The sequence below is a fragment of the Pectinophora gossypiella genome, chromosome 13 (assembly GCF_024362695.1).
Source record: "Pectinophora gossypiella chromosome 13, ilPecGoss1.1, whole genome shotgun sequence".
Lineage (NCBI taxonomy): Eukaryota > Metazoa > Arthropoda > Insecta > Lepidoptera > Gelechiidae > Pectinophora > Pectinophora gossypiella.
Window position 1 is genome coordinate 3038315 of NC_065416.1, and position 18791 is coordinate 3057105.

Consider the following 18791-nt stretch of genomic DNA (forward strand, 5'->3'; position numbering starts at 1 on the left):
TAACGACTCGTGCCCATCGCTCCGGATAAAGCACACTATAAATCTCACATTTTATTGCAATGGGTCAAATCGATACGGTGTCTGAAAGCCTTTAATTCCTGTCTGCACCAGACAGGTGCAAAAAAAAAAATGTATTTAACTACACGATTTATTTCATTACCATAAACAAGTCAATACGCCAAATCACTAGTAGTAAATACTAAACAAAAAAAAAAAACTAAAGAGAGAAAGCCGATTCTTCATTACCCTACATTACTACACTTCTCATCAAAATATTGAAACACATCGCAAGTTGGTTTCGTTAGGATTATCAGAAAAGTATTATAAATGAAAAATACGGTGAGTATTATAAGGTTTATCATTCTTAACGTTCCAAATTCAAAATTTAATGATTTGTTGAACAAAAAGTCATGTTTCGATTTTATTGATGAAAAGTATAGTTATACGAACAATCCCACTAAGTCTCACAACTCCCCTCTACCAACCGAAGAGGGTACGATTCACGAAACTTGCTCCACCACGCTACACAATTGTAGGTTGGTGTAAGTCGGAGACTAGTTGGCCACCTAGTTCCGCTCACATGCAACAGATGGCACCACATTCAATAATGCAGTTTTCAAGCAGTCGTAAAACGCGATATCGAAGTTTTCACAGCAAGACGCATATATACAACTTTCAACATAACACCGTTGGATCGTCGATCCCTAGTCACATATATGTGCTATAGCCTGGAATAACTCGTACACCAGTTTGGTGATGCCAGTCGACCTTAACGCTCACAAAAAAGGTGCATTTTTTCTCGTCTGTCTTCTTTCACTTGAAGAATCGACTTTCTACTTCCTTTATAACTAAAACTAACTAAATACAAGTCTACGACTAGGCACATGTGATGTTAGAAACAAGGCTAAGTTGCTTATAAGTCGAGTTCAGTAGTTTAGAGCCCACCCCGAGATTCGAACCTGAGACACTGATGTAAACCACGCGTTCTCCGAACATATCACGGGTTCATTCGGTTCAGATAAAGGCCCTTTTCTGACATGTCTGATTGTACAATTATCCCTTTCACGAGCGGAGACCATGGGTCATTGATGGTTCATAATAGATATTACGACACCTTAGAATCGGAACGTCGTTAGACGTTCTGTCCTTGAAAGTGTTAAGTAGTTTCCTAAGTCAAAGATAAATTATGAAATTCGGTGACAAAAAAGTTTTCTTTTTCCTATTTAACTTATTTATGGATTTTAATAAAGAAAAATGTAATAATAAGTGCGACATTTTGTCACGTTTTTCTATAACGTCTCAGGTTGCTTTTTCATACAAATTCCATAGAGATTTCGAGTTTTGACGTTTAGAAAAAGTAACTGATCTGACTAGTTGGAAACTACCTTATTGCCTCCGATAGCGTTCACTACTCGTCCGGACAAACGGGGAACTCTAAGGGCTCTCATCTACTATAGGGGCCCGCGATATGGGTTGAATAGTGATTAGTCGACTAAAAGATATTTACAATACTATTTCTAAGATAAAGCATATGGTATAATGTATACCATAACATAATAATATAGACAAAAGCAAATTGCGATTCTGGAAAAAAACTTTACAGTTGTATATTTATAAATCCTAAACTTTTTATCTTTATAGCTTGACCACGATATACTTTATACATTGAGGTTTACGCAGTTATTATCATAATTAAACACATAATACCGGGTTCTTACCGCGTTAAAACCATCATGATCGTGATCACCACAACCAGCGTGATCGTGGCACTTGCAACATTGTTGAAATATCGGGAGTCTCATATCCCTGATTTGAACGCGGTAAGAACCCGGTATTATGTGTTTTAATTATAATATAATTTGTAGCTGTAGAACAAACAATCAGGGGTCAAAATTGGTATTGATTCATTTTTTTTCCAAGTTACTTTGTCATTGTTCATTACAGGAATTGGATCTATTGTTCGATCTTTTTGATTGAACTTACAACTCTGCAATCCGCTATACATATTTTACGTCGGTCAAGCTATATCACAATGGCGCTATAGTCTTAAAACTATATAATTATAACATGATGAAAAGCAAATGGACAAAGAAAGCTTCTTATATACAATCGGTCGTCGTAGGCGGTGGCGTGACGTCACGATAACGGAAACTTATTTAAACTACACATAATGGTGCTAATTCCTGTCATCATTATCAGCCCATTAACGTCCCCACTGCTGGGGCACGGGCCTTCCCTATGGATGGATAGGGAGATCGGGCCTTAAACCATCACGCGGGCCCAGTGCGGATTGATGGTTATTAACGACTGCTAATGCAGCCGGGACCAACGGATTAACGTGCTTTCCGAAGCACGGAGGAGCTCGAGATGAAAACTTTTTTTTTGTGGTCACCCATCCTATGACCGGCCTTTGCGAAAGTTGCTTAACTTCAACAATCGCAGACCGAGCGCGTTTACCGCTGTGCCACCGAGCTCCTCAATTAATTCCTGTAAACACCATCTAATTTTATTTTAAGTTATATCTGTCATTTTCTTATCCGCCGGAAAGGAAAGGGACGGGTAATCGACAAGCATAAAATTTATGGAACACACGTCATTTTTAAGCACAAATAAAACAACCGTTTAAAAATTTCACATTGGCCAATAACCCGACAGAATTATGTTGACAGCACACGTCAAACGGTTTGCATACCAGCGAGATACCTTTTTGGTTCGCCCGGGTTATTCATTCATTTACTCATTCTTCCTAAAATTAAGAGCTGTCAATCATCCGTCCCTTTCCTTTTCGGCGGGTAAGAAAATGACAGGTATAACTTAAAGTAAAATTAGGTGTCTGCAGGAATCGGGGCCACTGTTATGATAAAATAAATTTATATCAAGACTATATCGAAGGGATATCACAAAAATGTTAGTTTTACAATGTTTATACGTATAAAAATGTCTAATGATTAAATGCTAAAATGGTTAAGTACGATCACGGGCATCAATATTGTATACATTTTGGTACCATGTCACATGATCTTTTTTGACAAATTGCACTGTAAGTCTCACTAAATGTCAAATAGTGAGAGTGTTAGTGCGACAGAGTCCTAAAGTAGGTACATTATTATGCTCGTGACTGTACACGTGTTAGATTTAACATCTACAAAACTAACCTAAATTATTATTTAACTAAGAAAAACTGTGTGTTTCCACTGGCCTGTTACGCCAAAAGATGTACATATAATGGAAATAAAACAAAAATATTTCTTCAATGAGAAAATCCGTCTCTAGCGCTGGCAAAAAAAAACTATAAAGGATTTTGCAAGTACATACATACATAACCTCACGCCTATTTCCCGCCGGGGTAAGCAGAGACTATGGAAATCCATTTCCTTCGATCCTGACACACTCCTCTTGCTTCCTCCATATTAATAAACACACCCACACCACCACATTATTATTATTGATTTTGCAAGTAAACTTTGAAATATTATAATGGCCCCGATATCTATAGACAACTAATTTAATTTTAAGTTATACCTGTCATTTTCTTATCCGCCGAAAAGGAAAGAGACGGGCAATCGCGTGTGTAAAATTTATGGAACACACGTCAATTTTAGGCAGAAATTAAAAAAACTCCTCCCAAAACTTTATATTGGCCAATAACCCGACAGAATTAGGTTGACAGCACATGTCAAACAGGTTGAATATCAGCGGGATGCCTATTTTATTAGCCCGGGTTAGTCATTCTTTACTCATTCATTTAAAATTTAACAGTTGTCAATCGTCCGTCCCTTTCCTTTTCGGTAGATGAGAATATGACGGGTATAACTTAGGAGGTGTCTACAGGAATCGGAGCCATTACGTATATTTTCTCTCTTTCTAAAGTCGCCTATTGTACTCTTCTATTTTTTTTTTTCTATTTTTTGTATTTCTTACGTTATGTCAAACTATGAACTCATCGTAGGTACCACTAAATGTGGTACCTAACCTAACCATAAGCGATGGAGAGAAGTGTAAATAGGTTGCCTGGAAAAGATTGCTACTTAGTACTAAACAGAACGAGCAGTTCAGTACAATTAGTGATTATGTTTCAATAAGATAACATTTTACAATAGTCTCAATGCGGTAAGAATTAGATATGTCAAAGTACGTTGCAACGTGGAGTGTATCCCGTCTGAAGGATGAGTTACGAAAAAGAAAAGCAGCAGGCAGTTTTGATTGAAAATAAGTTTTTCCCAGTTTTCTTCTTTCCGATCTCTAGAGAATAAATATAACACAATGATCTTGCAGTGAAACACTGCGAAAGGGTTATAGTGTAAAAATATAACCAAAACAATATGTTTGTTAACTCAAATATTGAGGAACTCTCAAAATTTGGATATGTCAAACTACGTTGCAACATGGAGTGTATCCCGTCTGAAGGATGAGTTACAAAAAGAAAAACAGCCAGTTGGAAAAAAGGTAGTTTTGACTGAAAATAAGTTTTTAGTAAACTTTCCGATCTTTAGGGAATAAACATAACACTATGATCTTGCAGTGAAACACTGCGCAAAGGGTTATAGTGTAAAAATATAACAAAAACAATATGTTTGCTTACTCAAATAGTATGGGGAACTTTGCAAAATTTGGAACACTCAACAGTAGCGACACCTGACGGGAGAAATAGGCAGTTTTATACTCATTGCTTCGAAAAAATAGATGTATGACACTGGTTTTTACAGTACTGACCTACTACTGGTTTATATCACCCAAAAAATACTTAAAAGTATAAAAAAGTACTTATCTATAATTTATGTATGTACTTTAAAATAAGTTAATTTAAGTAAAATTAAGCAATATACACATATTGGTAAACATAACGCGTTCTCTTATACGAACAAACTGAAATTATCTTCTAAAGAATGTTATAAGGTAAACTAAGTTAAACTGCTAATAAAAATATTACTTTATAGTTTCGTCACTGAAAATAGTTCCTCTTCTTTCTCGATATTCTGCAATAAATAAAAAATATATAGGGTTTTATTTCCAATGGGGACATTGTCAAACTTTGTGAGACTGTCATTTGTTTGGTAAGGACATTGCAGGCTTGAAGGGAGGCTTTTGTCCAGCAGTGGGACGTATATAGTCTGTTTATGCTTACATACTTACATACATAAACTCACGCCCATTTTCCACTGCGTTTATGCGTTTTAACGGCCTCCGTGGTCCAGTGGCTGAGCGTTGGGCTCGCGATCCGGAGGGAGGTCCCGGGTTCGAATCCCGGTGGGGACATATCACAAAAATCACTAGGTGATCCCTAGTTTGGTTAGGACATGACAGGCTGATCACCTGATTATCCAAAAAGTAATATGATCCGTGCTTCGGAAGGCACGTTAAGCCGTTGGTCCCGGTTACTACTTACTGATGTAAGTAAGGAGTCGTTACATGAGTCATGTCAGGGGCCTTTGGCGGCTTAATAGTAACTCTGACACCAGGGATAATGAGGTTGGTAATTCACCTCACAACCCACACGATAGAAGATTTCCCACCGGGGTAAGCAGAAAGAGGACAGGAGGGGAGGAGGAGTATTTATGCTTAAGAAAAATTTATAAAAATCTATGGTAATTAGTATCTATTTTATTATAGAATAGGGGGAAACGAAAAGACTGATCGCTTGATAGCGCGGGCGAATTACCGTCGCGTCGGCCATAGACACCCGCAACACCAGAGGGACACAAATGCGTTGCCGGCCTTTCAGATGAGAGTACGCTCTTTTTTTGAAGGTTTGAAGGTCGCATCGGTCCGGAAATACCGCAAGCGAAAATGTATTCCACAAATTATTTATTATTTGTGTATTCAAATAACGAATTATGTATTCCTTATTCGAATAAATATTGTTCAAAGCGTACAAAGGTGCAAAAGTTATGTAATAGTGAGCTTTATTACCTAGCCTTTAGGCAGATAGGATAGGATCACAGTGAAAAATGGAACAATTTCGAGAATCATGTAAATAGAAGTCATAATAAAAACAGCCAGTGTTCTTGTGTCCTTATTATTAAAGAGTTTTTATAACATATGCTAGCTGCAAGTTGTCTTCGCCGGCTTGTGCCTTTGCTGGCGCGACTGGGACTACATACCCGGTATCAGCTGGTGAGAAGAAGAACCCCCTCGCGCGGGGCGGCGCGGCGGGCGAGGCGTCCCCGCAGCACGCCCACTGCGCCCAGTAGTCCGCGGGAAGCCGTAGCATGAGCTGCATCACCTGCACGAACCACGCATACAGGGTTTTTATTGACAACGTAACGAAAACTTTTCCTGTCAAGAGATTCATGATTTTTTGTCAGTCACAATAGGGTTTTCGACTGGGTCAAAAATAAATTATAAAATGCTAATCTAGAAATAGAAGCTCTATATCAATATGTTTACTCTAGAATTATTAGACTGCAAATTTATATTTGTAAAATCTTGCTTTTTTACATTTAAATTTTTATATAGGATGTTAGTGACATCGTAACGAAAACTTTGAGGGATGATTGAGCCCATGATTCTGAGGTGAAATTTTCCGTCGCAAAATTCATGACATTTGTATTTTTAAAATTTGTTTTCTTGGTTAGGGAAACTCACAAAGAGGAAATTAACTCGAAAAAATTACAAGTTGGGGGCTCAAGTCCCGTCCGAATCATACGAGGGGAGGTCAAAAAGTTCGCGGAATGGAGGGGTTGGAGGGGGTTGGTTTGCTCGTACAGGTAGCCGCTAGTTGCACACCTCATTAACAGTATATGTACCAAGTTTGAAGCAAATCGGGTCATTAACGTTTGAACTATCGACCAGCAAACAAGTGAATCGGGAAGAACTCAGCGAATATGGAGAAAATTGAACACCGCGCCGTCATTAAGTTCCTCACCAAGCAAGGAAAATCCGCTCAGACGATTTTTCAAGAGCTGTTAGCAGTTTACGCGGACTCTGCCCCTGGTAAAACCATGGTTTACAAGTGGCATAGTCTTTTCAAGCAAGGAAGAGAGTCGATTGAAGATGACCCCCGCTCCGGACGGCCCATTGAGGCCACCACACCGGAAATCATCGAAAAAGTAGAGAAACTTGTATTAGAAGATACCCGCTTGAAGAAGAAGCAGCTTGCAGCAATGGTCGGTGTATCCGAAACAAGTATTTTAAATATCCTACATCAACATCTTGGGATGACTAAGGTCAGCGCAAGATGGGTTCCAAGAATGCTCACGCCACTTCAAAAAAGCGAGCGTGTCGAGTGTTCTCGCCAGTTTTTAGAGCTCTGTGGAGAGAATAAGGAAGAAGTTATGGCCCGGATTGTTACTGGAGATGAAACCTGGGTTCACCACTATGAACCTGAGTCGAAGCAAGAGTCGATGCAGTGGCATAAAAAAGGCACACCTCCTCCAAAGAAGTTTAAGGTGTCACAATCGGCCGGAAAGATCATGGCCACTATTTTTTGGGATACAGAAGGTATTTTGCTGATTGATTATAAAGATCGTGGTGTGACTATAACGGGACATTACTACGCTTCTTTACTGGATAGATTGAAAGAGGCTATCAAGGAAAAAAGAAGAGGAAAGCTGTCAAGAGGTGTGCTCCTTTTGCACGACAACGCACCCGTCCACACGTGCCATGTTGCGACGGCTGCCATTCACCGATGCGGGTTCGAAAAATTAAACCACCCGCCTTACAGTCCAGACTTGGCCCCCAGCGATTATTATTTGTTCCCAAAAATGAAAAAGGAACTGCGTGGACGAAAATTTGGCGATGATGAAGAAGTCAAGTCTGCAATTTCGGCCTATTTTGACAGCAAAGAGAAATCTTTTTTTTATGATGGAATAAACAAATTATTTGATAGGTCCGGAAAATGTGTTAAGGTTAAGGGAGAATATATTGAAAAGGAAAAATAGTTTCGTGTTTAATTTCGACCCCCTTCCCCCTCATTCCGCGAACTTTTTGACCTCCCCTCGTATTGTACGATTGAATTTTCCTTTTGATGAGGCTACTGTCCAAATAAGGTAGCTTGTCACTCACATGGAACATCTGAGCAGTGGCGGTGTACATTTCAGCTGCCTGCGTGACAAGTCCGTACCCGACCACGGTGGGGCCGAAGATCTTCGCTAAATTCTCCACCCCCATCTCGCACTCGGGACTCTCTGCTACCCTGAAGAAGAAACATCGTGTGATAGTGATGATTCTAGTCAACCCTTGAACAATTCGTGGTACATTACAGTGGCTTATAGCGAAAACCATATAAGCGCCTTGTTAAAAAGCACATACTGATGTTACTTACACTCTTCCCCCTAGCATGATCCCGTTTTTCACAGGGTCTGCTTACCTAACCTGAAGATTTGACAGGTCCGGTTTTTTACGCAAGCTCAGTAGCAGTAGCCTGTCTGACCTTCCAACCCGCGAAGGGAAAACCAGCCCAATACAGGTTAGGTCACATACCTCCGAAAATGCATTCTCGGGAATGTAGGTGTTTTCCTTCACCGCTGAGCACGTGATAATGATTTATGATCCAAACATGAATTCGAAAACAAATTCGATAATCATTGGTTTAGGCCTGTGCTGGATTCGAACCTGCGACCTCAAAGTGAGAGGCAAGCGTTCAACTGGGTTACGGCTGGGTTCTGATGTTACTTACATTGTAGTGTCGAATTAACGTTTTTATTTTATGTCAGAGCTGTATTTTTTTTTATACACCGAAAAGGAAAGCGACAGACGATTGTCAACGGTTTAAAATTAATAAGGGAATGAAACCCGGCCGGATCACATAGGCATCTCGGTGGTATGCAAACCGTCTGACGTTTGTTTTGTATGCAAACTGTCAACTTCATTCGTAGCCTGAATACATTTTAGCCTGTCTATTATTTTATTATCCGTCCCTTTCCTTTTCGACATATAAGAAAATGATAGGTATAACTTAAATAAAATTAGGAATTAGGAAAAATTAAGAAATTCTGCAGGAATCAGCACCATATTCTGATTGCAGATAACGTGAAATAGCGCGTTACGCACACATGCGTTATTTTATGTTACTTTTTAATATTTTTCGTCAAGATTGGAAAAACTAAACTATGCTATGTTGAACTCACTTCTGCAGATGCAATATAAGAAAAGCTAGGGTGTCCCTGTTGGGCGGCGGCAGCTGGCTGACGGCGTGGACTATGGCCGCTGTGGCGTCGCTTGGTTCCGAGAGCTTGGCCGCGTCCATAAAGTCCTGTAAACAAAATCAAAAACTTTATTACTTCATCGTCATTATCTCCCTAGCATTATCCTTTTTTCACAGGGTCCGCTTACCTAACCTGAAGATTTGACAATTCCGGTTTTTTACAGAAGCGACTGCCTTGATTTTATATGCTTTTGTTACGGATCCACAGATAAATAACTATGGCTTTTTGTAATTTGCTAACATTGCGCACTTACTATTATATGCGCAAATTTGATAACTGCTGTTTTAGATACATATGTATTTTTAATTTTTTTCTCACGTTCAGGTCAGATTCAAAACACTTAAACGCCTAGTTGGACGTGACGAAGTTACGTATGTTTCTGATTCTCTACATAGTTTACTTTTTAATTTCGAAATTGTAATGTGTTTATTTCTCACGTTAGGATGATAGATAATTGATATCACGCGGTTTTCAGGATTTGTGCCCGGTTAATGGCAATAGGCTCGCTACTTACTACATGGGACTGAAACATAGTTGACGAGGAGTGGGTGTATACAGGGTGTTAGTGACATCGTAACAAACACTTTGAGGGATGATTCAGGCCATGATTCTGAGTTGATATCAAGTGGAATTTTCCATCGCAAAAGTATGGAACGGAAAATAATTAAAAAAAGACTAAAATTTCCATGAATTTCCCAACAAAAAAATCCACTTGATATCAACTCAGAATCATGGTCCGAATCGTCCCCCTCAGTATTCGTTACGATGTCACTAATACCTTGTATAATTTACACATTTGCCTACACCATTGGGGATACAGGCGTGATGCTGTTATGTTTGTTGTATGGAGCCTACCTGCCACAGCGCGGTGGACACCAGCGGCTCGCGCAGTGAGCGCAGGAAGTCTTTGATGCAGCCGCAGAGCACGTGGATATCTTCGTTGCCCAGTTGCGGCGACCCACAGCCGCGGAGGAAGCGTTCCTGGAACAATTAACACCAATGTGTGTACAGAGAGTTAACAGAACAATCAAATAAAAAAAAAGTTTATTGCAATAACATTTGGTACATAGCATTAAGTAAGGGTTGGAACCTCCTTTTAAGCAGGCTTGTATTAGGAGACTCCGCTCTACCATAAACGTTTTGTATTTGTACCTATTTCATATCAAGGGCGTCTCAATGACACGGAGCCCCGAAAGTCAAGCTAAACCCGTTATTAAATTTGCCAATTAATCCTGCTATTGTACTCGCTCGACATGGCACACCCAGAAAATTTCATACAAAACACCTCTTTCTACACAAAGTGTTGTGTAAAACGAGGGGTATGTGTAGTGATACATTGACGTTATCTTACAATCATGAGCAATATAATGTACCCACTTTAGGACTCTGTCGCACTAACATATTTGACATTTAGTGAGACTTACAGTTCAATTTGTCAAAAAAGTTATTGTGACATAGTACCAAAGTGTATACATATTAATGCTCGTGACCGTACACGCGCATCTGTGAGGCAGACGTCTGATGCTCTCTATCAATCTATCTCTTTTTCTCTCTCGATCTTTTTATCTCTTTCTCTCTATGTCTATCTCTTGTTAAGTACAAAAGAATCAATCGACCTAATCTCGACTGATACCTCACTATGCTAATGAACGTCACAACACTAGCCGACGTACTTTGACAGGTCTTATTCTACGTATTTATCTCTATTTATCTATCTCTCTCTCTCCCTCTCCCAACATTGCAAGAGTAATATAAGTACGGTCAACAGTACTAATATGTATACACTTTGATACCATGTCACATTAACATTTTTTGACGGCCTCTGTGGTCCAGTGGTTGAGCGTTGGTCTCACGATCCGGAGGCTCCGGGTTCGAATCCCGGTGGGGACATGTCACAAAAATCTCTTTGTGATCCCTAGTTTGGTTAGGACATTACAAGCTGATCACCTGATTGTCCAGAAGTAAGATGTTCCGTGCTTCGAAAGGCACGTTAAGCTGTTGGTCCCGGTTACTACTTACTAATGTAAGTATGTAGTCGTTACATGAGTCATGTCAGGGGCCTTTGGCGGCCCAATGGTAACCCTGGCACCAGGGTTGGTGGGGTTGGCAATCCACTTCACAACCCACACGATAGAAGATTAACTTTTTTGACAATTTAAACCGTAAGTCTCATTAAATGTCAAATATGATAGTGCGACAGGGTTCTAAAGTGAGTACATGATATTACTCATGACTGTACCTTGAGCCGCTTGACATCCTTGTCGACGGCGCTGATACGGTACACGCCGCGCTCGGCCAGCCCGCGCTTCTCCACCTCGTTGATGCAGTGCACCAGCAGCGCCGGCACCATCGGGGGAGAGCTCGGCGCGTAGTCCGCTATGCTGCCCTCCTGGAGGAAATATAAAACAAGGATGCAAAATACTAAGGATGATGTCTAGGAAATGGTCTAGACCACCATTGTAACTTTTCGTTTGTGTTATTTTTGGAAATAAAAATACTTATTATATTATATTATTATTATAATTGCGACGAGCTAAATACATCATTTATGGTGGCTCGCTGTATTTTAGAAGTTATTCTGGATTCTTGACAACTTCTGGTCTAGACCACCAATAGCGATGAACCATACATCATTTGAAAGGTCTTTTGATGTTGATTAATTGTCTCTATGGTGGCTCTTCTAGAAGAGCTGTATTTTAAAAGTTTTGATTTCTTGTCAAATTCTGTTCAAAAATCTCTTAGCCATTAATTGGTCGGACGACGCCAACAGACTTCGGTCGAACCTAGCGACCTCATCCGGTATCTCATATATATACACCCCCGCGTACCTGCAGCGCGTGCGTCCGCCGCGCGGCCCCGGGCGGCACGCACGGCAGCGGCAGCAGCGCGCGGCACTCGGGGTGCGCCTGCGCACGGCACGACTCGCACTTCACACCCACCTTCGCGAACTTTATGCTGCAATGCCGGATATACACTTTAACGAACATCTGCTGACACTACGTCCTAGATATCTCTAAAGACGTGATATAATGGAAACACACAAGGAGGCGTGGCCTATCAATATGTATAAGCAAAACGAAGAGCTATGAATCAGCAGAATATAACTTGTGGTCACACTAGCATAGAGCATACTCCATCACGCTGCACCACGACACGAGCAGTTAGAATAGAATAGAAATAGTTTATTGTATAAGGACGCCACACACAAAAACAAATCAATAACATCACTTACAATTTTCATAGAACAATTACAAAAAAAGCATAGAGGATGTTCATCGACATGATCATAAGGTGGTGGTGGACGTCCTAAGATAAAAAGGCCTCACTCAAGCACAAGTCGCGGCGTGAACCACGACGCTCGTGTTATGTAAACCCTGCTGGGCGAGGCATGAACGTTGTGTTTCGTACATAGATTATATATTTGAAGTATGTTATGTAAAGCATCAGTCCACTCACGTCTTCCCGCAAGGGCCGCAGGTCTCCCGCTTGTAGAAGTTCTTGGCGACGAAGTTGTGTTGCCGGGGTCTCGCGCGGGGCGAGCCGCCGTACGCGGCCGAGATCACCGACGGGGTGCGCTGCGGGGCCGCGCGGGGGGTCGCGGGGGTGTCCGACGCCGTGTCCGTGTCTGGGGGCGATGGGCTTGATTAAACGAAACTTATAAACATTAACGAAAGTGAAAGACCGGAATATGACTACATAAAATAATGTAGAATCTGTCAAACTTAGAATAGGGTAGTTTCCAACTAGTTAAAACAGATACTTTATACTAAACTTCAAAACACGAAGTGACAAAATGTCGCACGTATTATTACATTTTTCTTTATTAAAATTCATAGATGAGGTAAATAGAACAAAGAAAACGTCTTTATTTAGAAATCAGAATTTCATAATTTATCTTTGACTTAGGAAATTACTCAATTTGTCAAACGTCACTTATAGAATCTGTCAAATGTAGAATCTGTCAAATGTAGAATCTGTCAAATGTAGAATCTGTCAAATGTAGAATCTGTTAAACGTAGAATCTGCCAAATGTAGAATCTGTCAAATGTAGAATCTGTGAAAAGTCGACTAAACGTTTGAAATGGAGATGAAAGATTGTATGAAACTATAATATCATTTTTGAAGGTAGAAACATGATTCCGCGAAAAGGTTCCTCAAATGACATAAATGAGCACTGAGAAGGGATTTTTGGAAATTAATCCCCTAATGAGAACATTTATGATACAAATAAGAGAGAAGGTGCAGGTCGTACCGTATCAGGAGTTTAAGGATTTGGCGGGAAGAAGAGAGGAATGGCGATTACTCCACCGACAAAAGCGCAGCTCTTAAATAAATAGAGAGAGAGAGAGAGAGAGAGAGAGAATCCCCTAAAGGGTCCCATGACAGTTTGTATTTAAGTTTTTTTTTTTAAATTAGTAGCACCTCCTAATTTTATTTTAAGAAAATGACAGGTATAACTTAAAATAAAATTATATGGCGTCTGCAGGAATAAGCACCATTATTATGCTAGTATATTATGTTGTATGTGTGTTACCAGTCCGAGGCGGCGCGGTGGGAGTGGGCATGTCAGAGGGCTGCGCGTGCTTGCTGGAGCGCCCAGACGACTTGCGGGGCGGAGCCTCGTCGCTGCTCTCAGATATCGGTTGCTGGAACGCAAGAACACAATCATATACACACATAACCTCATCATCATCACTAATGTAACTTGGGTTTAGGTCCGATGAAATCGGTTCGCGATAGAACAATCATAAACCCAAGGTCGATTTTTACAAGCCGACTCTGTTGGTAAGCAGCTGAAGACATTCCAGGTTATTCCTTACTAGTTGAATTAAGAATGAATAGTGAAATCCCCTTACGAAGTTCTGTGGCGGCTTCAAGTCGTGGTTGGTGGGCGCTCGCTCCAGCGTCAAAGTTGTAGTTGCCGTGGCGAGGACCTTGCCGCCTTGAAGCTCTACCGTCTACAAAAGTAATTAAAACAAAAAGCTTACATCATGTCTTGGCTAAAATACTGGTGTTCACAAAACTAACCTAGCATTGTGTGCTACGATACATTTTATAAACATCCTATATTACAATCCGCACACACTTCTCCAGTCAAAACTATTCTTCTATGGTGTGGGTTGTGAGGTGGATTACCAACCCCATCAACCCTGGTGTCAGGGTTACTATTGAGCCGCCAAAGGCCCCTGACTACATGCATACATCAGTAAGTAGTCACCGGGACCAACGTCTTAACGTGCCTTTGGAAACACGGATCATCTTACTTTCGGACAATCAGGTGATCAGCCTGTAATTTCCTAACCAACTAGGGATCACAAAGTGATTTTTGTGATATATCCCCACCGGGATTCGAACCCAGGACCGTGACCCCAACGCTCAACCACTGGACCACGAAGGCCGAACGTGAACTCAATAACGTAAGTAGTCGTTACATGAGCCATGTGAGGGGCCTTTGGCGGATCAATAATAACCCTGACACCAGGCTTCACACGATAGAAGAACGCAACTCTATGCTATAGGGTATTTGACAAGGTCAAAGATAAATTATAAAATGCTAATCTATCGATAGACGACCGTGATATTTGTCGCTTCTAATGGACAGCATGCATAGTTCCACAAGGGTTGATGTCTATGTTCTACGTGCACTGACCTTAGTAGCAGAGGAGGTGGAGGAGCGCCGCTTCTTGCTGGCAGGCTGTGCGTCGCGCGCGTTCCAGCCGCCGCGCTGCACCCACGACCGACGGGTCGACGCAAGAGACAGGTCCAAGTCGTCTTCCGAGCGGGAGTACGACATCTCCGATAGCAGAGTACCTGTAAATATCAATAGTTAGAATAAAATATTAATATATTATCGTCGCTTTATAGAGTAAACAAGAGCTTAGAATGGCCCCGATTCCTGCAGACACCTCCTAATTTTATTTTAAGTTATACCTGTCATTTTCTTATCCGCCGAAAAGGAAAGGGACGTGTAATCGACAGGCATAAAATTTGTGGAACACACGTCAAATTAGTCTGCAGGAATTAGCACCATTGAACAGATTAAAGAGAAGGTGAATGTCGTGATTTATAAGGAAGTGAAGGAATTGGCCTGTGATAGACAAGAATGGAGAATGCTACAACGACCGTGAACGTGGCTCTTAAATTAGTGATGATGATAGAGTAAACGACGTGAGTGCCTTTAAGAACGTCAATTTCCGTCAATTAATTTCAATCTGGGCAATAAATTAGATTTTTTTTTATTTGAATGAAACTAACCTGTCTATTACAAGATTTTGTCACATCCGAAAGTGATTTTTGAGAAATGCGCGTTCGTGATTTCTCATCAGAAAGTCATATGAGATATTTATTTATAAAAAGGTACACCAAGGTATACAGGGTGTTAGTGACATCGTAACGAAAACTTTGAGGGGTGATTGAGGACATGATTCTGAGATGATATCAAGTGGAATTTTCCGTCGCAAAAGTATGGAATTGAAAATAATTAAAAAAAACACAAAAATTTTCAGGAATATTCAGACTGAAAATTCCACTTGATATCAACTCAGAATCATGGTCTGAACCATCCCCCTCAGTATTCGTTACGGTGTCACTAACACCCATACCTACTTGTATGGCTACCGTATGTACTTGTGTGGGGTGTAATTGACATCGTAACAAATACTGAGGGGGATGATTCAGCTGATTATTCTGAGTTAATATCAAATGGAATTTTTCATCGCAAAAGTATAGAATTGAAAATAATTAAAAAAAAAAACTAAAAAAAAATCATGAATTTTGCGAAGAAAAATTCCACTTGATATTAACTCAAAATCATGGCCTGAATCATCCCCCTGAGTATTCGTTACGATGTCACTAACACCCTGTATAATAAAACATTAAATAAAATAAAAGTTAAAACACATAATAACGGGTTCTTACCGCGTTTGAAATAAAATGAGACTCCCGATATTTCGACACTGTTACTGGCACGCGGTAAGAACCCGTTATTATGTGTTTTAATTATGATAATAACCGCGTAAACTTAAAACAATGGAAAAATAAAAGTTACATCAAGAATGAGACTGTTACATAAGCCAATTATAGGTGCACACAACATATTAATATTATGAATCAAACAGGCGCAAAAAGGGCCCGAGTAGAAGATGGTGAGGGGCTACTACACACGCGACCTATACTGCCAAGTCCTGTCCTGTCGTCTGCAGTCTGCACAGACCTAGTCCAGAATGTCATTCAAAAATTTTGGGTACAGGAAATCATTTATCAATTTGTTTGATTTTTATTTGTTAAGTACTTCCCTAGCTTTTGGTGGACTTGATTTTATAAATTAATAGATGGAAACACTTCTTTGACATAACAAAATAATGCGTGACGGAGACTGGATGCCAACGGAGAAAGGAGAAGCGCGGCGCGCGGCGATAGAATAAAAGGTTTCAGTGTATTAATACAGAGACATGCCATAATGTTGGTATTACAAATTCTTGGATGTAACCTCTTCTTATCTTACCAGTAGAATTAAGTTCTGGCACATTAGCAAGCTTAGCGTTGTGGTCCTGTGCTGTACCGTTGAGGAAAGCCAACTTCTGCAGTGTCTCATCATTAAGCTTGGCTCGGTTATCATTGAACAGGAGATCTCGAGCCATGTCCAGCAGCTTACTCTGTGAATATTGTAATTTTCGTTTCATTTATATGAGATTTGAGACAAAGAGTCAATTTATTTGAGACCCACAATGTAATGTTACTATTTATGGGACTTACTATAGATTTTTCTCTAACTGTATTCTTTACTGGGCATGGCAATTGCCTATGAAGGTGTACATGTAAAATGTGTTGAAATGTATTTAAAAATCATATTTGTCAATACCCCTATAATACTATAATTGTACTATCACTTGTTTTTTTATTGAAAAGACATGAAGACATGAAGACATGTTTGTGTACAAAATATGTATTACATGAAATCATTAAACTTTGTCAAATCGTTTTTATTAATAATCATCAGTTCTTAAAAATCTTTTCCAGATGTTTTATACAGTGCCTAGGAGGCACTTTTTTCATGACTATGTAAGTCAATGGGAAAATGGTAAAGACATGTGATCAATGCTTTACATGTTGTCAGTGGCAGGTGGTCCCATGCCAATTTCGTGTTATTTGGCCGTGTGTTCTGCCATGAAATCAAACCATTTAAAATATAGGTATGTTAGAATAGGCTGACCTAACAACTTGTCGTCCATTAAGTACTGGGGATCTAAAACATACCAGTTCATTATACTTCTTAAGCACAACATTCCTCTCTCTTTTCTCACTGTCCAACAGCTTCCTGACATGAGCAAACTTCGACTCCCACTTGGCGAGGGAGCGTAGGGCTTCGTCCAACTCTGTTTGCAACCGGATCGCTTCTGCCTCTGCTGAAGCCCACTGCGACCGCACCCATTCCATCTGCTTTACGAATGCTAGGAAACCTGAAGACAACATACGGTACGGTATGATTATTGATATGAATGGAATTCCATAGTCTCTCCTTACTCCAGTGGGAAATACTGCATGAGTTTATGTATTTATGTATGAAGCATACATGTCTATAGTTATAATAAGTAGAAATGAAAATCTAGAATGTCTTTATTTTATACAAGTTGAATAATGGAGGAAGTATAATTCATGTGTAACCTAACAGTATTCCTTTTTTGGTTTGCAAAATAAATGTTCAGGGTTTTGATAGTGTACAATCCATTTCAAATAGGTATAAAAGAAGTAAAATGGTATTGGGTAAATAAAGCAACCAGTATTTTTTTCTATTGGCACCATTGCAAACCATTCGAGTAGGTAATTACTTATGTACATTATGGAATAGATTAGATAAACTACCATGACTACCATAAACAAGGCTAAGCCTGGATTAAAATGTAACAGTAAATAACATGACCTTGTTGTACCTAAATCATGTTAATAATTTCATAAAAATTGCACGTGCGTCTGCGATACGGCTACGCTTTGACATGATAATTAAAATAGAAAGGAAGGTAGTTGAACAATGGCACTCTAAAAAAGAAGGTAGATGAAACTAATAAATAAAACAGAATTATTTTTTTACTCACATTCTTCTGCACTCCCTTCGTTTAGAACTCCGTTCAAACGGTTTATATCGTCGAACTGCGCCACTAAAGACAACGCGATGCTTGCCCCAGTATCCGAGGTTTCCGTACTCATTTTTTTCTACCAACGTACTTTTATCATATAATAACAGAATATTTACAAAATTCTAACCGATTATCACATTTCCAATGCAAAATGCAGGACGTAAACAAATTCTTCCAGCTCAACTAATTACAAACTTGAGAAATAACGGTCGTCCAATTTTAACAACCGCCTGTCAAATTCCAAACGGAAAATGTCGTTTTTTTTTTTAAATTTTGTCCAGCTGTTTCTTTGACGCAATACCAACTCACATAAGAATTATCACTTGTTGTTTTACAGTACAGTTATCTTATGTCTTATATAACGAAGTTAAAATGTATTCTGCAAAAATCAATTTAAAAGTATTTTGTGAATTAAAAGTGCTTTAATAAAGTTAATAAAGTCATATTCAATTTTGGAAAATAAAATATAAAATGAGCTAAAATCTTGAAAAAAAAACGCATCTCATATCAG

The 18791-nt window shown here is 39.7% G+C and overlaps 1 protein-coding gene across 1 annotated transcript; it reads right to left on the reverse strand.

Annotated features, from left to right (window-relative positions):
- Positions 1 to 134: 134 nt before the first annotated feature.
- On the reverse strand, positions 135 to 18505 carry LOC126371713 (rac GTPase-activating protein 1-like). The gene is made up of 14 exons (XM_050017039.1): positions 18239 to 18505; positions 17403 to 17605; positions 16651 to 16801; positions 14797 to 14957; positions 14003 to 14104; positions 13681 to 13792; positions 12603 to 12771; positions 11975 to 12101; positions 11386 to 11535; positions 10002 to 10127; positions 9069 to 9193; positions 8005 to 8134; positions 6102 to 6223; positions 135 to 4976 (listed from the first exon to the last, which is right to left on the reverse strand). The coding sequence occupies exons 1-14, from the start codon at positions 18348 to 18350 to the stop codon at positions 4943 to 4945; spliced, it is 1824 nt and encodes a 607-aa protein (XP_049872996.1). The 5' UTR covers positions 18351 to 18505; the 3' UTR covers positions 135 to 4942.
- Positions 18506 to 18791: the final 286 nt, after the last annotated feature.